We start from the raw sequence: 27810 nt of genomic DNA, 5'->3' as shown, positions 1-27810 counted from the left end.
AGCCATTTCGCTTCTCATCCAAGCTTCCTCAGTTCTAATTGAATAGCACAGAATGGAAGGATTGATATTAATTGCAAGAAATATAAATCCTTCCGTGATCCTCCATCATTCAGTCAGAAGTGAAGAGGCTTCTTGGATGAGAAGTGAAACATCTTCAATGAAAAACAAAGAAAGTCCAGTTGCCTTTTGAAAGAGCACATTTGGGACAACCATAGCCTGGAAGTTTACAATTAAAAATGTTTGATTAAGTTGAAATATATACTAATAAGTATTATACTTAATCACTGATAATTCCTGTAAACTATCTTTATATTCCATCCTTCTGAAGTTGATAAAATGAGGACCCAGATAGTTGGGAATAATATGCTGACTCTGTAAACCTCTTAGAGAGGGCTGTAAATCCCTAGGAAGTGGTATATAAGTACTATTGCTATTACAATTTACCTGTGACAGTACTGAAGTCACAACTGACATTAATATACCATAGTTCTTGTTTGCCAGGAAACAAATACATTTTATGAAACTTAGTGAATTGGATTATGATCATGCCAGAAATAATCTTAAATTATATAACTAGGTTATTGAATAATACATTTTATGTAATTGTATTGCTTTTTAAAAGTTTTATAATAATTGTAAGTCTCTGTATTATATTGTTGTGCTTTCTGACCCAGAGACCATAATAAATGCTTGGTCATCATATAATCAGTCATCATAAATTCTTCATTTTGTTCTTATTGAAACAACATTATAATGTCTTTGGATTCGCTCTCCTTCCAATCTTATATCTAGAATTTTTTTTAAAAGAGTTCAAAGTGACCTCTAGAATATCTATTAAATGTAAACAGATTTTGCTTATGCATAAAATGGCACTAGATTGTACACATATGCATTTCACACGTTATATGCAGTTGCATGTATAAAGTAGCAATTTGTATATGTGCATAGAAGTTTCCAGTATGCAGACAGATTTTTTTCACTGTAACCAAAGTACCCAAAACAGGGCCTTTTAAATCAAGGGTTTATTGTCTTGCATTCTCTCTCCCCGCCTCCATTTTCCTTGTTCAGGAGCATGCAACCTGCTGCTCTCTGAATGGTTTGCCATTGGCTGTCCTGCTGGCATGGATGAGAATTGAATATCTGGAAACCATTTGGATGTTCATCCTTTTTTTCTGTCATCAGAAAAATGTTAACAGTAGTAATACAGAATTCTTCAGTAATTCATGGTGTAGATAAATAGTCCAAATTTGAAGATTTATAGAATTGCACAAAGTTGTGGTGGAATGAGATACAATATTTTTAGTTTTAAGACTCCTTTTATAATTAATCACCCGTACAGAACATTTTTTTTAGTATTTTGCATAGCTAATGAATTTGTTTTTGTCTCCTTTCTTTTTAAAATATCACTTTGATTGGGCTTCAATGAAGGAAACCTATGAGAACAGAAGAGAATGGAACAAGTCAAGCTGAATATGCAATGACATCCTGTCAAAACAGCAAGACAGTTGATGCTAACAATGCAGTGGCGTAATTTCCAAAACCACCTCTCGAAGAGTAAACATTAAAAGCACACATGGAATATGCAAGGTGGGTGAAATGCAGCATCAAGAGAAGACTTATGGCCGAGGACTTCATTTCAGAAATAGCGCTTCAGATATTCTGAGAAGAAAAGCAGGTGACTCTCCTTTGGCTTGCTGAGTGTCACAATAAGTGGGATTATACCAGGGGCTACTCTGAAAAGGGGATTCACAGAGGCCTACTCACTGCATGCTTGTTCTTTTGAAAGCAACATTGCAGTGCCCCTTCTTCCTTCCTCATCTTTGATTGACGGTTTTATTTTTTTGAAAATGCTTCAGCGATCCTTTGATGATTAAGAGAATGGTCTATTCAAGGCGGTAAAAATACCACAATTGGGCTTGCAAATTCAAGCTTTGCGTTTTTCTGTTTCTCTACAGTCATTTTAAGACCCACCTTTTATGATGATCATATTGTTGAAGTGGAAAATCTCCATTCACTGAGAGGGAACATCCCTTCCTGCCCAGCTTCATGATTTCATGGAATGTATCCCTACCTACACAATCTGATGACTAGATATAGATGCTGCTACTACAGACATAAAGGAATTCAGAATGTCTTATAGCAGTTTTATTGATTGAAAGAAAATGTTACCTAGGATAACATTTTAAAGTGTTTTAAATGCTATTAATACACAGTTCAGAAACATTTTGGGCCTTAGAGTTAAAAGAAATCTATATTTGGGCACATCTATTATTATTTTGCAGTTTTGCACATGTATATCCACCACACTAATCTGTAGACAAGATCTCTAGAATGATCTAAAAATGTTTTGACTCTGGAGGACAACAAGCTGCAATGGACACAACTCCTTAAAGACTTTCCTATTCCTTGAGTAGCTCCTCCAAATGAGTAATAAATAAAGAATTTTCTGTTGTAGGGAAAAAAGCTGTGATGGACCAGTCCCCTCTTTAGTAAGGGGCTGCCAATAGTGCCAAAATTACTCTGTGTTGAATCACTTTGTGATAAAGTTTAAAAGCATAACCCAACTCTCCATTGTCACAGTGTCTTGTTAGGCACAGTCACTTTAATTTCTAAAAGAATGACTGATGCTATTACTTGTCCATACCTTGATTAAGGACTTAAAATATGGCTCCTGTCTTTCCTTTCGCATGCCTTCATTTGTCACAGCTGTACCAGCAAAACAAAACAAAATGATGTGTCACGATCTGGCTTCTTGTCTTGCTGTCAGACTTCAGTGATATTTTGTCTTTGTAAATTCAAGCAGTCTAAAAAGAAGCTGTAACACTTCTGTAGTCTAGAATCATGGTATTGTGTCAGTCCTAAGTCCCAAGAAGCTGGTACGCTGGCTGAATGTAGCTAGGATTATCTCAGAGTAGAATTCCAGTGTATTCCAACTTACAATCAGTTTTTCAAATAAGAACTGAAGACCCCTTAAAACTGAGGAATCTCTGCATTGAATTCTGATACTGCCTCACTTAGACAAAGTCACTGTATAATGCTGTCCCAGTTAAATATGAAAAATAATGGATGGATAAATGAGTGAGTGAATGAATGAATGAATGATTTTAGAGTCTTTGGCCAGTCAATAGTATATAATAATACTTAAAATCAATACAGTTAGTGCTGTTGCAGCAACAATAACTTGCCTCTTAATAGCAATATAAAATACTTTTGCAACCATTTTAGTTATGTCTGAGCTTGCATCTGCAAGGCAGTAAGTTACGTAAAATAAATAATTTATTCCTAGGAATCTTAAAAAGTAGTGGTTATATTTGTTCTTTATATCCCAGTAGAGGATACAATACAAAAAAGCATGTTCCCAAGGATTGTCAGGGTGTCTCACTAGAAAATTGGTTCCTTATAAATCTCATTTCTAGGATGGATAAGGAAAATTCATTTAAACAGGATTTGGTGAAAGAAATCCTAAACATACCTGTTCAATATGATGGTGATCAAAATATCTTTTATATGATTTCCTGGAAAAGGAAAAGATTAGTATCTTCGTTTTAGAATACTTTACAGTTGGATTGTTAATACTGCAATATTGCTAGAAGGCTGTCATCAATCACTGGCAAAACAAATAGGTGATATCAACATATAATAAAAAGGCACATATGTATCGGTCAGCATAGGGCAGCAAAGTCTTCAGTTTCCAATGAGACTGCCAAGTCATTCATATAAAAATTGAACAAGATTGAAGTCAAAACACACCCTTCTCTAGCTCCACCTATAGAAGGAAATAGGTTAGTTAAAGTGCTATTAGGATTATATTTAATCTGCAAAAAGGATTTAGAATAATTGCCTTCTGGTCAGTTGTGTTTCCCATAGTAGTCTCTGAGAAACAGATGAGATGAGCAGCACATAAATCAGATAAATAATGAATAAATAGAATTGAAAGCTGCTTTAAGCCAATTAAAACTATGAAAAGATTACACATCGATCCCCAGAAATATTTCTCAATAGGATCGTATAAGACCATATATAATCCAATGTAGAGCAACCCAGTCTGCTCAATCCCTAAGATTTTAGGATCTGCCAGCCATGTCTTTAAGTCATTGAAGAGATTCATAGCATAAAGTTTGCCTACTGTTGATAACATGAGCACTATGGTGGAATTTGTCCATAGATTTTTCTTTTATTGTTGATATTTGAGGACTACTTGTGCAAATAGTCAGATTTATGAATGTAAGGAAATATATAAAAAGTTAGGGAAACCTCTCAGTGCAATACTAAAATATGTTTTAATTACCACATAGTTTATGCACAGAAACATTAAAAAATGTAAAATAAAATAAAATGAACAAAATACGAAAACATTGGGTTTTAATTGTGCAGTTCAATTATTAGAGGTAAAGTTGAGAATAGACTACCATGGACTGATATCATCTTCCATTTCAGGGCTTCATATTTACTGATTGATTCAGCATTTTTCTACCTATTTAGGTTACATTGGTAAACAAGGCTCTCCATTCTGCCAAGAAGGACTTTATTAGTGGAATTTCAGAATCCCCTGCTCCCTCAAGGAAGCTCAACAGTTGCTTCTCTAACAGATGAGAGATCAGCCACAAGCCTGATTTTCATTCCTGGTATTCATCAGGATGAGCAGGGTCACTAACAGATTTTGAAGGCTCGTTTTCTTGTTCTCCACTAGCTTGGAGTTGATAGGCATTTATGAAGAGAAGCCTGTAACCTTTAGCTGGTTTATACTACAGTTAATCTTGCAAGAAATTTTCCTTTTTCAGTCTTCAGTCTAAGGACTGGTATCAAACCAGACCCTATTAAATTGCAGATAGAACCATGAGAAATAGAAATACAAAGGGAGAAAGCAGATGCCAGAAAGCAATAAAAGGTCTGCACTTGGATAGAAGTATTTCTTTTAAAGATAATCAGTGTTAGTATAAGCAGTTCTTGCTAATGTTAAAGATAATATTTGAGGAATAATATACTTGCTTGCCAGTTTGATGTCACTTCTTTCCTCCTGATTAATCTATTGGGCGAATTGCATAACAGTATCACTTTTAGAGGCTTCTCTGTAGCTTAGCTCTTAGCTATTCCCCAGACCTCAATAAAGCAGTCTTACACTGGACCTCTACCTATTTTACTAAAATGGCCTTGAAAAAAAGAAAACCCATGAACAATATAACAGCACCAAGATTATGACAGCTGTTTTTAAAAAAATATTGCAGAACAGGACTGCAGGCTACAATGTCTCTAAACATAAGTGAAAAAACAAGAATAAGAAAGGCTGGACTGTATCTGGTTCATCGAAACAACCTCTCCCATCATATTCTTGCCAGGGGTCCCTCAAGGAAGGGTTTAATAGTTATCATAAGTAGCTATTAGTCACTGGAGGGCCTGGCCAATCATCATATTTCAGTGAAAATGTTACGAAGTAATAGAGGATATGTAAATACGTACGTTGTTCAGAAGGGAAAACATGCTTAGGGAGAGATCTGTGGAGATAAGTTTCTTCCCTTCTAAAAATATAGCTAGTAACTTTTTAAGACTTAGTGAACATGGAGCAATTGGAGTACAGAATTCAGATTTCTGAGGATTTCTTTTCCAATTAGTTTGACCTATTGTAATTGCAACAGTAAAAATAATATAATTTGGATTCTTGGAGGCAGAATTGTTCAAAATTGATTGCCAATTCAAAAAAAAAAAAAAACGCTCTTAAAACCATACTCCACAGTCACTTACAATATTTCATTCCCCACTCAATCCTACTTTGAATGTTTCATGGGGAGATTTACACTCTTTTTCGTCAGATTTCAATGTTACATTCTGTAGAAAGTATATTTTTTTTCCTAAAAGAGAATAGACATGCTTTAGTTTACAGCATAAACTTTGTATGTATGAAGGTTGCCATTATGTTTATCAGAAGAATTCTGGTGAACCAGCCGTTTAATTTCAAGTCTGAATGTAATAGGTCTGCGATAGCAAAAACAAAAATAATTCAACTATAATTTCCCCCCCTCTTAAGGATTATTTTGAAAAAAATGCAGCCCCTCTTCTCTATAGTTCAGATGATGGAAAGGCTGAGCAAAAAGTATACCATGCATGAGTTATATGAACACAGGATGCAAATTATGTTAGTTTAGCCATCCGTCTTTCTCTAACTGCAGCAACAACTTCCTGGCCTTTTGTTCCCAAAGATGACCCAGATTAAATCATAATCTACTGCATGCTAAACATGTTTTACCACTGAATCTAGTGACAATCACCAGACTGTTAGTGGTATAGATGGCTTACTGGGTAAGAAGTTAACATGTAAATTGATGACAACTTCATTTCTTTTCATACAATCCAATGCCCAGTATGGGATGGAAAAACATACTCTGGTAATTCCCTTCATATCTTATCTCTCCATGTCAGTGACGGAAGTTAGGTTTGAAAAGAGTAAGGTGGTGGAACACCCTTCCATGAGTAAATATTTTAAAATGATTCCAAAGATCTTTACAGTGAACAGGGAAGAAAGAGATTGCAGTGTGTCCCCAACTGCATTGCAATTGTGTTGCATTGTTGCTTTCATTTAATAAAAGGATCAGAGTTCCAGTTAAACCTTCACTGAAGTTAATAGAAATTTCATAATAGATACCAGTCTTAATTAGTTGCATTGGCTACATCCACAAGTACTTACCAAATGCTCTGCAAGTCATTTTAACTCAAAATACCTCTGGGCTGAATGTCTTATTAGTCCTTTATTCTGAAAGCCTTTTGAATTCCATGCAAGAATGTATTTTCAGAGAAATCTTAAGGCATACTCTCTTTATTATAGTCACTGACAAATCCAAAGTAAAATCAGAACAGAGAAAACATTATTTTGAAGACATGTAATTCTCATTTTTAACAAAAGTACATGATTCATAAATCCAACTTAATGTTAACACTTCATTAGTTAATAGTGGAGAACAGTTTAAAATGCACAATAAAATTTAACATAAAAATATTAAAACAAAAAGAAGAAAAATGTTTTTGAACAACAAGCCAGTAGATATATCCAACTTAAAAAAAATAGAAAAACTAAAAACTTGGCTGCTAATAACTGCTCTTATTTTAATTGTAATGGAGAGAATTTTGGCTGCTTGCTTTTTTGAGGGGCCCCTGAGAGTAATATAGGAGATAGAACTGTAGATTTTCCTAAGAAGTGGAGTCTAAAATATGTTCTGATATATTTGTAATATTTTTTCTTTCATTCAATCATGTCTGATTCTCAGGCACTGCCCTAGACAAATCCCTACAGTTTTCTTGGCCAGGTTCTTCAGAAGTGGTTTGTCATTGCCTCCTTCCTAGGATTGAGAGATTGGTCCAAGGTCACCCATTTATCTTCCTATCCAAGGATTAAAACTCATAGTTTCCCAGTTCATGCACACACACACACACACACACACACACACACTGGCCTTTGAGGACTACTAAGAATATGCAGTTAAACCGGGATGCTATTATATGATGTTATTATTAACTCTAATTATGTCATTGAATATTCAAAACTGCATTATTATAGTCATCAGAATTTCTGTTGTGTATTATATACATGTCAATGAGCAGCTTGAAATTATTACAAATTATGCTTTTATTTTATTTTGGCTTCTTTCAGAAAAATCTCAATTACAGATTATGGTGTTTGGAACATACCAATATGTGCATATACCATACATACATGCACCTGACCTGTATGAAGGCTGTATGAAAGAAGAAGGTGGGATGGATAGAAAGTTTATATTTTGTGGTATTTGGGGCTACTCCTATCAGTAAAATAGGAAAATAATTTTACACTGCAGGGAAACCTTAATGGAGTTTTTTGGGAAATATTTTTTTCGTTATTCCAGAATATATACTACATTACTGTGAATAATATAAAATTAAGATAAATTAACCTGCCTTATAAGAATCACTTTAGATGCAACAGACTTGTCTATTATGTTAACAGGTTTCCATAAGTCTGAGTTTTCATCAAAACCTATAACATGAGAATCCATTCAACTGAGAATTCATGTGTATGCTACTGCATAGGCACAATAATACAGGCAGGAGAATAATCACATTATTCATATGAATGGTTGTAGGAGTTTGTAGAAGCTGAAGATTAAATGTAGTGATAATTTTAGAATTCTTACATCCAGGTTTTGGCTGGACCCATTTCAGATACATCAGAATGGCAACAACACCTAACCAACCCTAATCAATCTAAAAATGTTAAGCTGCATCCGACTCGGATTACATTAAGATTCAAGGAACGCTCAAGGATACATGAGACAGTAGTCACCAGGAATCTAAAGAGAATCTTTACTGATTTTGGAAATTGCTGTTTCCAAATATTTTTTTGGGGGGGAGGGTTGATTGGCCTTTACAAAATGATTTTATTTTGGTCTCAGAAGGTTTAGATTTAGTTATTGCGCAGTATCAATCTTTTCCAAAAAAAATACAACTTTTGTTCTACAAAGTTTTGACTAAAAGCTAACAAAAATATTAATTACATTAAGGGGCATACAATTTTTGTAAACCCTAGAAACAATTTAACTCTTCTGAAGTTACATCTTGGTTCCCAGCTTTCAAAACAGGATAGGAATATGCCTTCTAGTGTTTTATTATATAACCAATTTGAAACTACTGGTTCCAAAAATAAATAAAAAATAATGTGCTCTCTAATGTGTTTAAATACAAATGAAATATACAAGTATTTACAGATAAAGGGGTGTGTGTGTGTGTGTGTGTGTGTGTGTTTCATAATGATAACCTCATACTGAAAGCATAATTCAATATAACAATTTACAGGGATTAATTTTTTTTTACTTTTAGTCTTTTTTTAAAAACAGATTGAAACGTTTTATGTACCAACAGCTATACAGCAAGCAAACTTTACTTTATTAATATATCTGGTATTGCTCTACTTATATGAAGCTGATTGTACATCACACAACAGCTGAGATTTTTCTCTGCTTGCAACCTTGTTACTACGAACAAGTGTATTATAAAATATACACAGGGGGAGTGTTCTGTCTCACCTGTATCCACAGGTGAGAATCCAAAGTTCCAAAGTTCAAATATTCAAGCAAACAAAACCAGACCCAAAAGAGTTAACTGCTTCTATTTTCACAGTCCTTGGCAGTCTTCCTGGAATCTGTCTGGCAAGTCTGAACTGTCCATAAATCACGACGCCGCAGCCAAAAGAGTCATACGCAATTCTTTCACACCAAAATACACTTTGCTTCCAACAAGGATTACGAGCTAGTACGCTTCCTTATATCCCCTGAGGGGGCGTGTCAGTCTCACTAATTAATCACTGGCTTGATGCTTCTTTGCAAATTGTGATTGACGTTTCAATCTTCTTCTAGTCCTAGCATCAAGCCAATATCCGTCAGTGTCATCATCACTCGAAACCCCTGGCACATTCTCCTGATTATCTGTTAACAGCTGAGGTGTAATCAGGGAGGGAGATTCAGGGGAGGGAGAGGACTCCGAAACCTCCAGTAAAGCAGGCTCATCTCTCAGAGCCAACTCCTCCCCCTCTTCCTGACTCCCCTCTAAGTCACTTAATAATGCAGGCTCGAATCGCAATGCCAGATCTTCTTCATCATTCAAGCCTACATCTGCTGACTGACCAGGTTCAAGTCTCGGAGTCACAACAGGGGAGTATGGTTCCACCAAAAATACGATTTGTTGAGTCCCTTTCATTTCCATGAGAGAGTAGATTAAAGCATGTGTTTAAAATCTCCTTCTGGGTCTTGAGAGTGTTTCACTTTGGCTGGAACATAGCCATATATAACATATGTATGGAGTTGAATTTCCATTGCCTCGCACTTTCCACCCATCATGCAAAATGGGTGTAAACCTATCCTCCTCACATGATATCTTCATACCAATTTTGCTCTTGGCTTTGCACAAGTACCTAAAATAATTCATAGTGTAAGGCAATGGAGAATTGTGACTGTTATAAATATATTTTTATATATTCTTTATAGCGTTTCCTGCATCTCTGCAACTAAAATATATGATTTTTAAATTGCAAGGATAGTGTGTTAAAAGCTAATGCATGAATGTAAATAACTCTTTAAGATCTGCCTTTTTGAGTGTATGCCACATTACAGATTAAAACAGCTCTTGTTCTTTGAAAATCTGTACCAGTGGTTAAGTAACCGATGAGAATGGCCATGATCCAAAGAGTTCCTTTAGAAATAAATAAAAGCATTTTGTACCTGCACCATGCTGTCCGCTTTGGGAAAGGGAAAACCGGAAATCTCATAATATTCATGGAATTCATTGGATCATGGCCAAAACCAGTTTTAGAATTAATGCTATGTTTTTAAGACAAAGCCATTAACATATATTTAGTATTTAAGGATATTGCTCAATACATAACATTCTGTACCCAAAAAACCCTGTGTTGCATATAGAGATTGTGCAGTACCCTATTAAAAAGATTATAACTACTTTTTATTTTAAATAAAAATATGCTTATTAAAAGTTTTTTAAATCTGTTTTTGTTATTTGTTACTTAAGATTCATTTTCTTGCTGTATGTGATTTAATTTGAATTCTTGAAGATGCCAAGCCCAAACTTATACATTCCTAAACTGTCTAGATAGAACAATTACAATTGAATAATAGCTCAGTCATAGGAGCATAAGAATTTGTCTTACATCAAACTGGGCTCTAGGCATAGTAGTATGTACTGAAACACTGATTTATACAATGCTCTACCTTTGTCTTCTGTCACATACTGCACTTTGCTATTGCATCATGGCTTACCATTTGATCCAAAAGAAAAAGAAAAGAAAAGAATGGACAGCAATTTATCCATCCATCATCTGTCATTGATATAAATCATAGCCAACCATTTATATATCCTGGTTATCTTTCCACTACCCTATTCCCCCACTTCCTACACTCTGAATATGGGTAAAAAGAATGCAATATATTGAAGCAACTTCATTCTTTGAAATGAACTCAATGCACTCCATGGGTTCATATATTGCACTAGCCATGGTTCTTTAATCAGAATTCTACAAATCGCAATCAGTTGCATTGTGAGACCAAGCAGAAGGTTAGCGCATTTGTTGAATCATTATCAATTATATGGAATGAAATTTCTGTGATCCTTTCAAACAGCTCATAGCAAAATCTTTTTACAAATCTGTTTCATGTGATCTTTTCTTTTTAATAAGAATTTCCAAACAAGATCACATACAATCAACAGTTCCGTTAAACTCATTAAAGTTCTATTAAAGAAAATAAAATCCACATTAAAAACAGTAACAATGTGGGGAATCCAGAAAACAGAAAAGTTTATGCAACTTTTGGATTCCAAGGAAACATAAAAAACACATTATATTAGTATTAACTCTGTCAAATTATAAAATAAAAAACAATCATAATTTTAACGTGTGGTTTTTCTTACTTAAGTGTGATACATTCATATCCAGATCTCTGGACTTTCTGAATCACTTTTTCTAGATGTATCTGCTGCATCTGTTTATGAATGTTGTAAACCAAAATTCACCCTATGTGTGACTTGGATGGCTATATAAATGTAATAAATAAATAGCTTACACTCTGAAAAGTTGTGGGAGAAAGCAGGAGAAAAACTCAATCTGCTGTATGTGTAATAAAGATGAAATCTGGTTTATAGGATTATTCTCCATACAGATATTTAATAATTTTCTACTTCTGACTACATTTGTGTTGGAAGCACGTACCAAGGCCCTTCCAAGTTGAAAGGATTAGCCAGTAGATATCACCATTTCCCAGAAAATTTGTGGCTCTGATATTTTCCCACCAAAGTGGTACCTATTTGTCTATTTGCGTTTACATGCTTTCAAACTGCTAGGTGTGCTGGAGCTGGGGCAAATTGACAGGAACTCCTTCCATCATGTGGCTCACTCTTGGGTTTCAAACAGCGGAGCTGTCAATCTCTCAATAGTCTTTTGATTCAGCATCCTAACCTCATGAGTCACTGTGGCCCCCTGAACTTCCAATTTATGAACATTTCAATGTGATAATAAACAGAAGTCTTCATTGGACAGCCTGGGATTTCTTGGACTGTGTTCCTCTGATCTAAGGACACCGGAAATGATTTTTGCTGAGACAGACCACTAGCCCTAAGACAGACTAATGAGTGGTGGGATTAAAAAAAAAATATTACCGGTTCTGGGGGCATGGCTTGGTTGGTGTGGCATGGCTTGGTGGGCATGGCAGGGGAAGGTTAGTGCAAAATCCCATTCCCTCCCCAACCCACTAACCTGCTTTCCAGCTCCGTTCTCCTGTGCAGGGCAACAAAAGAAGACCCAGCTGATCAGCTGGGACTCGGGAGCAGAGAAGAGATGGGGGCTGGGCCAGTCAGAGGTGGTATTTGCTGGTTCTCCGAACTACTCAAAATTTCCGCTACCGGTTCTTCAGAACTGGTCAGAACCTGCTGAATACCACCTCTGTAATGGGAGGGCTCTCAAGCAATTTCTCTCAATGGAATGCCTGGAACATCTGATATATTCGCTCACCAAAATCTGAAGCAGTCCCCTGAATGGGACACAAGCTTGCTTTTAAAAATCTAACTCACTTCTCCTGCAAAAAGACATGTTCTCGTTATTTTACATTTATTTTTCCACTTTCTCTTTTTCATTGAGAAAGAAATAGTGAAAAGACAAAGTGGCACTGCAGCAGACATGTCTAAGTGATTAAGCTGAAGTGCTAGAGACAGCCTTTCCCATTTTTATTTGCAATGTGAAGGTAATTCAGTTAGACATATCGAGCAATTTAAACATTTATGTATTGTCCAGTGCCAAAGCATGAACAATTCAGCAGCAAACAAGATTTGACAGTCTCGGCAAGCTAAAATCCTCATGTTTAAAATGGGGTGGGTGGGTGGGTGTACTTACAGCATACCCACATGGATATCTACTAAAGAATAAGCTTCTCTGGAATTATAGAAATATAGAATCATAGAAATGTGATATAGCCCTTTGCAATGTTAAGGAAAATGATGCTCAAGAGGTAGCTATCCAACCTCTGCTTTAAAAGTTTCCAGAGAAGGAGAACCTCCAACAGTTCCACTATTGTAAACATCTTACCATCCTTTCCAACTGAGGTAGTTGCAATGAGAGACTGGTGAAGAGTTCCTGACTAACTTCCAAATGACAACTTCTTGTTCCTGGAGCACCAGTCTTATATCTTTTTCCCCTTCACACTGAACATCCCAAGTTCCTTCAGCCTAGAGACACTTTATACAATTATACTGTAAATACAGCATTTCTTCTAGATTGAAAACTGATTTGGTTAACTTCTGGGATTAAGTAACTCCGCCTTCCTTGGACTTTCAAAACCCTTCAGTCACAGAAACAAACAAGGGCATCGCCAGTGCTGAATTGACACAGCCCTATGGATGTTGTGGAGAGCCCCATTAAGAGCCTGAATCCCACAAAATCCAGATCGTTGAAAGAGAATTAATGACCTTCATCTATCTCTCCCATCATTGTTATAGCATCTTTTTCCCATTGCTTTTTCAGGAGCATTGAATGTCCCCCGAATCATTCAAAATCTGTCAAAAAAAAGTTTTAAAAAGTGAATTTCTTCCTTCAGTTCTCCACAAGCTTCTCTTATCATCATGATCATCATCATGCATGTGTCAATTAGCTTAAAAAGTGCTTTTTGATTTGGGTCTTCCCTGCTTTTATCTGTATTCTGGAAATTGCCTGCAGATTAAATACAAGAATTTCAATTGCCTTCAGTCATTTGTAATCATTATTACTTAAAGCTGAATTCCCATACAGATTAATCTTAGGTCCTTTTCTGCAGTATTGCCTGCCTGATGTGTAACACAACACACTCACTTGATTCTCTTCTAATTAAATGTGATCTTCTCAACAACAGCCTCTCTCTCTCTCTCTCTCTCTCTCTCTCCCTCCCTCCCCTGGAAACGTTGACTTAGCAGACCTGCATAATGGGGCCTGCCATTATCACAGCTAGCATTCCATCTCTGTGTAACAACAGCATGTGCTACTTGCCATCAGCCTCAAGGAAAGGCTGAATACCATCAATTCAAGAGAGAGAAAAGCTGACTCAAGTAAGTCCTATTTACATAATACAGTGACAACAACCAATGGATGACTTGAATGTGCAATGACTCCTCAAACAGCAGGTTTTTACTGCTAATTCAAGAGAAGATGCAAAGATCAATAATTTAGGAAAATATTACAGAGATTGATTAGGGGTGAAAGAGAACATTATTAGTTGCTCCAGGTATCATAATGTCTTAACAGAGAGTTAAATGTCCACGATATCAACATTATTAGCAATTTAATGTAATGAAGTGTTTTTAAACATGTATTTCTTTATTGAACCTCCCAGTAGCCCAAACCCTTTGATTGGTTTACACTAAAATAGAATTTCAATTTAAAAAAGACACAATAAAATGCTAAATAAAGGCACCATATAAACCAAGCGACAGTATGACAGTCATTCAAAACAATATGAATTAAACACAATTAAGCCAACTGAAAAGCCTGGGAAAATAGAATGGTCTTCACCTGTCATCAAAGTGACGCTGAAATGGAGTCAGTCAAGGTTGTTCAAGGAGCAGATTCCATAGATGAGTTGTTGGGACAGCCCGTTTTAATTAATTAATAATTAGAATTATTTTGCACATAAAAATGCTATAGTGCCTTGTATCTATTGGTACAGAACAAAATTGATTTGTTAAGTAGAGATGACACCAATTTGAGCAAGACCATCTGACTCCTGCTCAGGAATGCCTGACCATTAAAAGGATGGGTAAGACCCTGGTACCAAACTGCTTAGGAATGTTTTTAGTAAGAAGGAATTTTAGTGATAAGGTAAGTCTTAGCCTACCTTCTAAACTTTAACTCAAGGATCTTCAAACTTGGCAAGTTTAAGACTTGTGGACTTAAACTCCCATAATTCCTGAGCTAACATGACTGGAGGAGGAATTCTGGGAGTTGAAGTTAAAGCTGTCAAGTTTGAAGATTCTGCTTTAGCTGAACTGTGATACTATGATTAATGAAGATGGATGCATGATACTGCTCTTAATGTTTGGTTTATAATGGTTTATGTTCCCATAATTGGTTCATGGCAATGTATGTTTTTCAAAATTGTATAAAAGGGTATCAACTCCAAGCAGGATTATGCCCATTTGGAACTTGCTTCTTTATTTGCAAATAAATTATTTTTTCCTTCCACCTATTTGGTGTGGTTTGCATGCCAGGTAAAAGGATCCAAGCTTTTCTGGGACAATAGATGTCACCATAAAAATGCTCTCCCCTTTGTAGAAGTTCACCTTAGTTCTTAGGAAAGGTTACATATAAGAGAAGGCACTCCTTCAAGTAATTTTTCAGGTGTAAGTTTAACCTTAAGCCATTTAAGGTTTAAAGGTCATTTAAAGATCAAAACCAATCCTTTGAATTGTGTTCTGCAGTTGGTTTAAGTGGAAACAACTAACATAATATGATTGTATTGGCCAGTTCCAGTGGGCAGTCTACAGTCTATTTTGGGTGGACTGAACTTTTCACACTATTTTCAAATGCATCACAATAATCCAACCAGGAAATTATGATTGGTAAATCAGGCAAAACTGATGAATACTACCATGCCATGACTCAGTTTGACATGCACACCATGCACAACTAGTGTTTCCATTTTTATTTCCTCTCACCCAGTTACCCTGCTCAATCATTGGCTCAGAACACCAACTGTTTCACCTGTGTTAAATGAAAAAGAGAAGTAGAATTCAGTATCATCTGCATATCATGGTCTCTCAGCCCATAACTCCAAATGACCTCTTCCAGTGATTTCACATGGTTGTCAAAAAGCATAAGGGATAAAATAGAACACTGAGAGATTCAACCATGATGAGGCAGAAGAATCAACCTCCAGCACTACTTTCTGAAAGCAGCCATCCAAGTAGGAATGGAAACTCTTTAGCACAATGTCCCCACATCCAAACTCTGATATCCAGAAGGCTACCATGTAGAGTAGCATTGGGAATTGCTGAGGGTAAGTAGGGCCAGCAGAGTCACATTTTCCTTATATTCTTCCCAGGCAAGAGATGAGCATAATATGAAAGGATGTGATCAAGCTGTATTTAATCACATTCAGCATTCCACCATTTCCATTCTAAGTCATCAACCCACTTCACAGCATTTAGCTCAGAAACTTTTCAATTATTCAACTGCTATTAATGAGAGTTGAACAATCAAACAACTCAATGCAATAATGCCAGGCCCAGCTTTGAGTGGGTCTTCACATTGTGCTCTCATAAGAACCCTTCTAGAACCAAGAATCCAACTATTGGATTTACTTGATCAGTAACTGCAGTCCCATAGTGACCACTAAGACTAGAGGGAAATAAAGAGACTCCTGAACAATTCCCTTTGAGTTCTCCAAGCAATCCTGTCTTTGGAAGACTAAACAGTGCATGTCACATGGTCTGCTTCAATGTAGATTGCTGGAAGATGGCATCCCAATCACAGCCAGTCCAAATTACCCCATACATGAAAATGGGAAAGAGGAACTACTACTGTATGTACTTGACCCTAGGCAAATGTCTTGGGCTAATCCTCCCAGAAGCCAAAATCTAACTTGCACACAATGCCAATGAGAGGAATTGAACTACCAATCTTAGCCATTCTAGGTAATATTTACAGTTACAACATTTGTTACCAACATTGTTTGGACTAGCAACATTTTCAGAGATACCTGAGATATAAGAATAACTTATTACATCCTTTAAAATTAAACAACCTATCATTCGTTTTTATCAATAAATTAATTTGATATGGAAAGTGCTAAAATTAATGAAATAAAGTATTAGATGTTTCTATATTGCATAGACAATGGGAAAGTGTCTTAACTTCTATAGCAAGAGTATCAATGGACTTCAAATTATGGCTTTAAATATTCCATCATTTTCTATAAAAAAGAATGCTCAAAAATAGCATTGTGTTTGAGCTGTAATAGGGATAATGCTTCTTTAAATCATGTGTTTTTACAATGTTTTGCAGAAACTAAATTATGGGAGAAAGTAGTAGATTGTATTAATATAACTGTGTGACAAAAGCTAACATTTTTAGACAATGATATTCTCTTGAACTATGTAACTAATACGTGGAATTTGATCTCAAGAAAAAAAGGAGAGAGAAACATACAATAACCATCACAAAACAAGATCATCAGCTGCTGCCTCATGTAAATTCCATTATTTAAAGACTTGGGCAAGTGGTTGGTTTGAAGGAGAAGCAAGATCCTGTGGATAAAGATGGCTATTATGTAAGTGCTGATAAACTGGCGCCCAGGAAAACGTCTAGAGAAGGGCTGATCTGTTATTTGTGTGATAAGCATTGGAAGGCAGAGAGAGTCAGAGTATTTATGCTGAAGACAAAATGCTGTCATTGCACCATTATAAGAAGGTGCAAATCTCCATCAATAAAATATCCTATTTATATCCCTTCACCACCACCCCCAGTCTGGGGATATTCAAACTAATCATATCTGGCATATTGTATGCCCAGCCACTGATTCCTCAGTAGTTCATCTCCACCTTTTAATTTTCCAGCTCAAATCAGTTCTATATATGCAACAAAAGACTGTAAAAGAATGGTGGAATGGTGAATATTTGAACAGTCTTGATGGATTAGGCCAAGGAGTTCTGTTATTCCCTCATTTTGTTTCTCACAGTGATCAACCAGATACATCTGGGATGCTCATCAGAAGGAAACAGATATATATATAAGAACTACAGCGGAAGAATATATATATATATATATATATATATATTTTCTTCCGCTGTAGTTCTTCTGCAATTAGTACTTGATCTAAATCCAAAGTCCTTTGCACAACTCTACCAAGGGCTCCAATTGCATTCACTCTTGGATTGGGAGATCTGCTTGTGCTCGCTCATATTTTAATCAGCTCTTAGTCTGACTATTGCAATCAAGTTTATAAGAGTCTGCTCTTGGAGACCACTCAAGAGCTGCAAGGGGTACAGTATGCAGCAATGTGGGTAGTTATTAGTACATCTCAGTATGCCTACATGACACCTTTACTTAGTGAGCTTAGACTTCCAGATACAATTCAAAGTGCTGGTTAGCACTTATAAAGCTTTTTCATGGGAAGGAGTAGGAATGACATGATCGCAGTCTTCCAACATTTGAGGGGCTATCACAAAGAAGAGGGGGTCAACTTATTTTGCAAAATACCTGAGGGCAGGATAAGAATCAATGGATGGAAACTTATCAAGCCTAGAACTGAGGAAAAATTTCCTGACAGTGAGGACAATTACATTTAATGGAATGGCTTGCCTTTAGAAGTTGTGGTTGCCTCCATCACTGTAGGCTTTTAAGAAGAGATTGGACAGCCATTTTTCCAGAATGGAATATGGTCTCCTGCCTGGGCAGGGGGTTGGACGGAAAAACGTCCAAGGTCACTTTCAACTCTATTATCCATCTGTCTTCATTTCTATCCATCACATATGCTCCAACACAGTAGGCACCCTCCAGGTCCCTTCCCTGAAACGTTGTCATCTGATGGGATGTAAGGAATGGGCTTTTTAATCATGGCACCTGCCCATGGAATAATCTCGCCTGAAAGATTCTACTGGCCCTAACACTGTTAAGACTTTCTCATCCTGAGAAGTGGAGCATATGCAATCACGCCCCAATTGTGTGATTGTTATCATTATTGAGTTTTTGATATTGTGATTTGTTTATGGTTGTTCATAATATAATGATAAATAGATTATAATTGAAATAGTAAATTTCTGTTGTATGTAGAAAGTAAAATAGCTTATATAGAACCAGAATTGCCCTGGCCCCAAGGAGACAATGTGGTTCTGATCATACAGGGTTTTGCCGGAAAATTAAACCAAAATATGGTTTATTTGCTGCAACAGACCCATGTAGTTTCCTTTGTACAAATGGTTGCAAATGTGGCATAGTTTATTTTGACTTCTTCATCTATACTGTATATTACAGAACTTTTGGACTCATATCCTAAAAGTATGCTAGAAACTTAACCTTTCCCCCAGATGATGCTGTCCATATGTGTTGGATTTTTTTTTTACTGTAATCTACCAACAGACTAAGTTTCATAAACAAATAAATGGTAGATCCCTGGATATGCTGGAAAGATTGATGACAGTATAATTATGCACATCCCCTGCCTATTCCTCTGTCTACTTAAGGCTCTAAGTATATGTGATATTAAGGCCACATTCCTATTATACAATTAATTAGACCAATGGTGGGGAATAATGCATCACAGGAATATCAAACAGTTTACTAAGGTCAGTGGAATAAGACTTTAACAGTAAATATACTCATTCTTGCATAATAGCTGACAGAAGAATTGATGACGCTTAGATCTCTTATGATCAAATTGAAGTCCTATGGGGTCCTATGACAGTAAATCTTTCTAGACACTTTATCTCTATGGCTATTTCACCTTTACCTCCCCCTCCATGGATGGTTACAAATGAACAGAAATTGGTGGAAGATGAATAAGACTGTTACTCAACCACTCAACAGTATTGGTGACTGTGCACTACTGTAGATTTTTTCTTGGCTTGTCTTAGAAAAAGGAAAAGAGAAGTGGTGCAGGAAATGAAAGATACTCAGCCTTCTTATCAGTGGTTTGAGGGACTGCAAAAAGACTGTAGCATCAATGCAGTATTCCCAGTAATGTGCTACTGGTACACAATGGTGAACCTAACCATTGGGGGAGAGGGGATCAACTCTGGTAATTAGGCTTTAATGTTTCCCTTGTATTATTTTTAAAAAATAAAAACCAATCTTGTGGCTACCTAACCAAGTCTAGAACTACAGCATATAGGAGATCTGAGTATTAAATTTTTTTCCCCACATCACAACTCTGGAATAAAAATAACTCACACGTGCATGTTTTATACAGCGATGTGTTTTACATACCTGTTTTGTATAGTGATATGAAATTGCCCATTAACTACAATAGAGACTGAAACTAATTAAATGAATTAAAATAGTCTTTTCAGCAAACCAGTGGTCTCCCTTGCTCTTAAAAATTGCATTTGGCAGAGAAATGCTTAAACCTACAGTATATTTTCCATTTGCTGTGAAACCAGATTAGGTCTGTTTTCATTTTTTCCCTCAAAGTTTTGATGCTATTGCAAAAGACATATTTAACATCAGTTAGCTCTTAAATTGGCAGTAATGTATAATCTAATTTTATTTGAATCTAAAAGGCTTCTCAGCCAAGCCTCAGCTCTGTCTATTTAGTGCTTCAATTTTCATCCCATTCAGTTTGTTGTTTGGTTGTCTTTTGGGGGAGGGGGTTGTGGGTGTGGGTGTCTAGATAAATCATAAATTAACCAGTCTGAAAATAAATTGGGTTTCATAGAAATGAATGATGGATACAACTATTGCACCAAATGTCCCTAAGAATGTTCCCATTGAGAATATTGCAATCTCATATCTGAAAAAGAGCAGCAAACAGCCTCCAGATAACAATGATAATAGCACTTAGTCTTATATACCACTTCACAGTGCTTCACAGCCCTCTATATGTGGTTTACAGAGTCAGCCTATTGCTCCCAACAATCTGGGTCCTCATTTTACCCACCTCAGAAGGATGGAAGGCTGAGTCAACCTTGAGCCTGGTGAGATTCGAACTGCCAAAATGCAGGCAGCAGAAGTAGCTCTGCTATTATTATAATTGGTACTTCATTGGAAAGAGCTCTAAATAACCCCAATCCCATTTTTCCAAACGGAGTTGCTGTAGCATCCATCCTTTGTATCCTCTGCATCTCTCATCAATATATTTCATACAGCTGTGAAGGAGCTAGAGAAAACTCTTCGGTCACAAATAATAGGACTAAACCATACAATGCTCTTTATCACTATCTGATGGATGCCCAATGGTGATGTGGTTTTAACTAGTAAGTAGCCTCTAGATTGTCTCATAAAATTGTAGAAAAAAGATCTATTCCTCCCTGATCAGAGGTAAATTATTATTATTATTATTATTATTATTATTATTATTATTATTATTATTATTATTATTATTATTATTATTATTCAGGGATTTCCAGTCCTTTGGGACCAATGGAGTACACTGACAGTTTCAGAACACATTGCTAAGTACCCAAGAAAATGGCTGTCATGAATGTGACCACAAACATTCTAATTAACCATGAGGTAAAATCCATTAAAATGTTCTCAGTCATCTTTGTCTTTTTCTAAGATTTTATGTCTAATAACACCCTTATTAGAGTATTGTTGGATTTATGAGGTGTATGCAGAAATCGGCACATGGCAGCTTCATTTTTTTATTTTGTTTCTGATTAAATCTAATTTTAAATTTAAATGAAATACAGTGAAGGGGGACCTCTCGGGTGCCAAAGAAAAATGGTAGGCTGCCCAGAATCACATGTAAGCAAGATGGGTGGTGAATACATTTAATAAACAAATCAACGAGCCAAGAGCCCATGGACAGCACAGGAGTTTCAGGGCACAGTTTTTCATACAATATTCCAAGGATATAAATCTAATTGCATTTGAACAAATGATGATGGTGGTGGTGGTGGTGGTGGTGGTGGTGGTGGAGGAGGAGGAGGAGGAGGAGGAGGAGGAGGAGGAGGAGGAGGAGGAGGAGGAGGAGGAGGAGGAGGAGGAGGAGGAAAGGGTTTCACTGTTCTACCTGAGTGGAGCCTTAGATATCTTTCCTATATTCTTGTTACTGTCATTCTACTACTTCTATTCATACAGAAACTTGAGGTATCAATATCCTACTTTAAGGAAGCCATCATGTTGTTAATCAGGAAATGACAGACACAATAAAAACCATTGATAGGCTAGATCAGACTATCCACACAATGCGTTGAACAGCAGCTTTCATCTTTTTCACTCCTTTTCTTATTGTGGACAATGAACACAAAGACATTTTGAAATCATGTTGGGAATGCTCAAATGCAATAGGCATATCCATTCACTAAATAGCTGCTATATTGAATAGAAGGCAAGACTGTATAATTACTGCTCAGTAGTCCCCAAAGTTTTCTCTATACATAGTTAATTTGGGGGTGATCAAAACTGTAATCAGATATATCTAAAGAATATAGGGTTGGGAGAGGTAGGGCTAGCTGGTTGGACTTGGAAGTGGTAAAAATGCATGCTTCCTATATATTTTGCTCAGGAGAAAACTGCTGTTAACAGATGTCTCATACCAATTTGCTCATCTATGGAAAAATGGAGGGCCAGGTTTCCTCCTGATGTGATCCAGGGCAGCAGAGTGTCTAAGTGACTGAATTGCAAATGAGAAAGTCAGTTTTTTATTTTAATAAATGAGTTTAAGTACCCACCCATCAGCAAATGTGGGTAATAAAACTGACATTGTGGATTACATCAAGAGAATAATGACATTAATTAATATTTGTGGCAAAAGTGCTCAGTGTGGTTACTCTAGTTACTCAGAGGTAGAAAGAACCTTAGATTCTGTCCCCAAATTAGAAGGCTCCCAAACATGAGTTTGCTAATTGTACCATATAGAAACAGTACAATAATTTCATGCATCTCCTGAAATATATTAAAAAACCAGAATTTGAGGAGGGAGGGTCCCAATGCCAGATAGAATACCAAATATGCTTTTTAAAGAGGCAACTACGCCGTCTTCGGTCTGATTTAAGCATGGTATATAAAATCATACACTGCAATGTCCTACCTGTCAATGAATACTTCAGCTTCAACCATAACAACACAAGAGCACACAACAGATACAAACTCAAGGTTAACCGCACCAAGCTTGATTGCAGGAAATACGACTTCAGCAACAGAGCAGTCAGTGTCTGGAATACTCTACCCGACTCTATAGTTTCTTCGCCAAACCCCAAAAACTTTAACCTTAGACTGTCTACTATTGACCTCACCCCTTTCCTAAGAGGTCTGTAGGGGGCGTGCATAAGCGCACCAACGTGCCTACCGTCCCTGTCCTATTGTTTCTTTTATTTTTATTTTATTTTTCTTATATGTACCCATTTCATGTATTCATAACTATGTATACACTTATACTTATTATCTTGTAAACAATTGACAAATAAATAAAATAAAATAAAATAAACTAGACTTGAAGAGGTTCCGCTTCTCATCCAAGAAACTTCTTCAGCTCTGACTGGCTGGTGGGGAATGGAAGGATTTATACTCCTTGCAGACAGCTGGTCATTTGCATTCTTTTAGTGAGTATTAGGGTCACCTGAAGGTTTATCTGTTTCATCAGGATCTCACCTGAGTGGTGCAAATGGGTCTGGAGACTTTCTGGAACTATTGAAAGGTCTGTGTTGTAGACTGGAGTCAGATGGTGTCGTATCCCTCCCACTCTGTTGAGGGAGAGTGTTGTTCAGATTTGACATAGATGGCCTCTTTAATCCCTCTTTCAAACCAGCAGTCGTCTCTGTCCAAAATATGGACTTCGTTGTCTTCAAAAGAATGGATTTTGTCTGCATTATCTTTTAAATGCAGATGGACTGCTGAATCTAGGCCTGATGGGTTTGTTCTCCTATATTGTGCCATGCATTTATGAAGTGGTTGTTTCATTTTTCCAATGTACAGATCTGCACATGGCTTACTGCATTGTACTGCATATACCATGTTGTGTCTGGGTGTTTTATCCTTGGGATGGACAAACTTTTGCCTTAGTGTATCCTTGGATTTGAAGTGTGCAGGTATGCTATGTTGGCTGAAGATCCTCCTGAGCTTTTCCAATATTCCTGTAATGTACAGAATAACAACATTGCTTTGTTTATTATTCTACTGTGTGCAAGGAGTATAAATCCTTCCATTCCCCACCATCCAGTCAGAGCTGAAGAAGCTTCTTGGATGAGAAGCGAAACATTTTCAAAGAAAAAACAGAAAGTCCAGTTGCCTCTTGAAAAAGCATCTTTGGACAACCATGACCTGGATGACTGACAATCTCCATAGACTGCCAGATAAAATATTTGAAATGGACTAACATTATGCAAGTGTGCTTAGAGTCACTTCTAGGTTTGAAAGGTTGAAGGATGAAAGAAAAACAATTTGATCTTCAGGTTTTGGACTATACCTCTGCCCTTTGGATCTGAATCCAAAAAGGCATTTTGGAGTATGCATTTGGTTAGGATTATCAGATCCAGACTGTAAAAATTCAGATGACCACTAGATGGCAAAAATGTACAACTACTCAATGGGGCCATCTTGTGGTTTCTGCCTTTTTTTCAGAACAGGTCTAACTGGAATTGCAGCAAATATAGCCCAGTCTGCATCATTTCCATAGATCCCAGGGCAGCTGCATAATCCCAGGAAAAGGGATTGAAATAATAGTAAACAGGGCCATATTCACCCTTGCTTCAGAGCATCTATCTAGAAGCAAAGCTGAACGAATGCCCAGCCCTATTCATATCATTCTGAAACTCAGTCTGATTGGGTAGATTTATTTACTTTTTTTAAAAAGAAAAAAAGCATTGGAACTTTGCCCTGAGTTTTTTTTTAAAGTTCAACTAGACTAAGCGATCAATGTTTTGATTGATGATATATTTAAATTTTCAAAATCTCTAATGATTAAGAACAAGGAAAAGGGAAACATCTTGAATTTTATTTATGATCAGTTTTGCCCAAAATGAACAATAACATTTCATAGAAATAAACTGCTTTCTCTGTATATAAAAATTCATTAATTGGTCCACTGACAATCATATTTTAACTTGGAGGAGAAAGAATACTTTCTGTTTTACCCACTGCTGGTTTTCTCTCTCCTAATCTCTTCCATCAAAATTAGTGTTTTTCCGAAGACTTGTTCCCTTTTGCCACAGGACATTTGGCCGCTGTCATTCCCAATGAATCTAATCAACCTTCTGCAGTGAGCAAAATTGTTACAAATGTGAGGCTGATTAAAATTAGTGATCTGGGTCCCAGTGTGAGTAAAAGCAGCTTTACATTCTTTAAACTGGGGAAACTTTCTGGAACTCAAATGGAAATAATAGCCAGAAGGGAGACAAGGGTTGCATTGATGAGGTTGGGAGGATTAATACAGCATTTAGTTAACCAAACTAGTGCTAATTTATTGCTAGGAGGTATTGCTTTTGAGGCTTATGAAATATAGTCATATCACAATAGTTGTGTGTGTTTTCCAGGGCCCTCGTGACTGCTTTACCAAATGCTACTGAGCAGCATATTTCTTGCTGTTGTTCCTTAATAGTAGATGGTTGATCTTAAAAATCAGAAAGTATTTACCCTCTTGATGTTTTCATTGTCCATTCTAAGGCTGGTTATTGTACCTGTTGTCATTAATGTTCTTTATATTTAATTTTAGTCCCTTTTTTTCCACTGTGCTCCTTGACTTGTATTACTAGGACCTGGACTTGATAGTTCCAGTATTCATGTTTCTTTCTAGATCAGGGGTGTCAAACTCAAGTCCCATGGGGCAGATCCGGCCCACAGGGTACTTAGATCTGGCCCAGGTCACCCAAAGCAGCAAAGGACCGGCCTGCGGTGCCTGTGCCAGCAAAAACGGAGCTCCATTTTCACTGGCAGAGGGTTGCAGGAAGCCGTCACAGCCAAAAATGGAGCTCCAGAGCCCATTTTCACAGGAGAGCGCTTGGGGTGGCAAAGGTGCCCCCCCAAATGAGTAACATCGAGCTGGCCAGCCCACCCTGGCCACACCCTCTCCGGATCCCCAAGGTCAAACACAACCCTGATGCAGCCCTAAGTGAAATCGAGTTTGATACCCTTGTTCTAGATAATGCTTGATTATACATTACGCTAAACCCTGGTTTGTTTAGCCAGTTTATTAAATATACCACAAAGTGTTGGGCTTGCAGGAGAGACTAAACCATAAATTGTGGATTTCCAAAACATAACAGATGTGCTTGCACTTTATACAGAACCGAACCAAATCCCATTTTTGCTTCATCCACTTGCAAACTGCCATTAACACTGAGAATTATAGAAATAGTGATTGCGTGGCAAAATTCTCTAAATTAAAATAAATTCCCTGTGACACTCTATGAAAATCAAAGTGGGATGTTGAAAAAACAGGATAGTATTGATGATTTTAAAATTTTGTATGGGGGAAAATTCTCAGGAATACCATGGACAGACAAGGAAAAACAAACGAACAAATCAACAGAGTTCTCACTCAAGTCACAAATAGTCAAGCTCAAGTTAACCTAGTTTCGATACAGGACTCAGCTCAAAGCTGGGAAAGATGTAAGAGAAAAAAAAGAAGAGGATGGCCAGCATCAAGGTAGATAGACTCAATTACAGTGGCGATGGGTGCACCGCTGAAAGATTTAAAGAAACAACTTAGGGATAGATTGTCATGAAGAAAATCTATGTGCTCACTAAGTGTTGACAACAACTTGAAAGAACATAATCAATCAAAACTGTAACTCAGGTCTGAAGATGCCATGATTCATTATCACTGCGCAGAATTTAATTCTAGTTTTGACACATACAGATTCCCAGTACACAATAAAATATTAATAATAAAAGAAATGCTACCTTAGAGCATTATTCTGAAGTTCCCTCTGAAAGCTGGCCTCTGGCAATCGATTACATCTGCAATGTCTGAATGGCTGCCACATTTTAGGCAAATTGGAGTATGCTATAAATCATAGTCGTTCCTTGCCAAGATTACTAATAGATGTCCTGCAGTATTGACATCTGTCTCTTGGTGACATTGACACTTGGTTTCCTTGACCCATGGGTCTTTAAGTAGGGACAATAGTTTAGTAGAGCTGTATTGTCATAAATTTGATTTATAAAGAATTGTCCTTACATTGTAACAGAGACCCAACAAATAACATTCTAGATTAATTCTTTTCTCAGTAAAGAATGGCTTTTATACTGTTTTAAACATTGTTTTGTTAATTGTATATGCATAACATAAATAGATAGATAGATGATGGATCGATACTATATTTTCTATAATGTACCCAGATCTTGTATTACATATTAATTAATAAACTCAGAAATATCAAGTCCATGTTTTTCCCAACCGTAGAATGAATAATGTTTCCTAGGTAAAATATTTCTTTTATGATTATGAATTGTGAATTCACTACTGGAACTAGATTTCCTAGCTTTTTTTAAAAAAAATCAAATCAGGTATGAGATATTTTAATGCTTCAGTTGCTTCTTTTTAAATTTTTGAGTACTTTTCACAGAAAAATAGATTTGTTGTAAAACAGCTTCTTTTACTCAAAGCAACATTGTACTATTTTGAAAGGGTACTAAATCTGGGTTTCTGAATCCTGAGAGCATTCAATAGACCGGCATTCTTAGTTATTGGGTTTTTTTTTAATTTATGCATCAGTTTACAAAACAAGTAATTAAACAATTAAATAAGATTGTTAAAGGAAAACTTTTAACAGAAGAATATGTTATTTTACTGGGTATAACAAATTTGTTTCCCAAATTTTTCTTTTTCCAGTCCTTTTCCCCTTGGCTTTCTATCACATCCCTCTTCTCCTTATACTGGAACATTTCAAAAACCGTTAGAATACTTCTTATTTCCTAGATGTTAAACATTATTTTCAGTTACATCATTTTTACTCTGACCATAATTTTTTTTTCAGTTATAAGAATGCTAGTTTGCCATAAAAGAAACCATTGCTCATTTCTCCCAGGCAACTGTTGACTACAAGCTAACTGAAGGCTATTCCATTCCCAATATAAAAGATTGACCTTGATGAACTGTCTGCATGATTTTTTTAAAAAAAAAAATCCATCAACTGCAAATCCAGTTTAAATCACGAAATCTAATA

The 27810-nt window shown here is 36.4% G+C and overlaps 1 protein-coding gene across 2 annotated transcripts in view; it reads left to right on the top strand.

Moving 5' to 3' along the window:
• The window catches only part of PRIMA1 (proline rich membrane anchor 1), a 65610-nt gene extending 55101 nt beyond the window's left edge, over window positions 1-10509 (top strand). For both annotated transcript variants that reach the window (XM_026713421.2, XM_087922145.1), the window contains exon 5: window positions 1429-10509. In XM_026713421.2, coding sequence (XP_026569206.1) covers window positions 1429-1531 — 103 coding nt within the window. In that variant the 3' untranslated portion in view covers window positions 1532-10509. The remainder of the gene's footprint in view (window positions 1-1428) is intronic.
• The last annotated feature ends 17301 nt before the right edge of the window (window positions 10510-27810 follow it).

The sequence above is a fragment of the Pseudonaja textilis genome, chromosome 1 (genome assembly GCF_049901715.1).
Source record: "Pseudonaja textilis isolate UNSWEBS1 chromosome 1, rPseTex1.2, whole genome shotgun sequence".
In the NCBI taxonomy this organism is placed as follows: Eukaryota; Metazoa; Chordata; class Lepidosauria; order Squamata; family Elapidae; genus Pseudonaja; species Pseudonaja textilis.
This window is presented reverse-complemented; position numbering and strand designations above follow the sequence as displayed.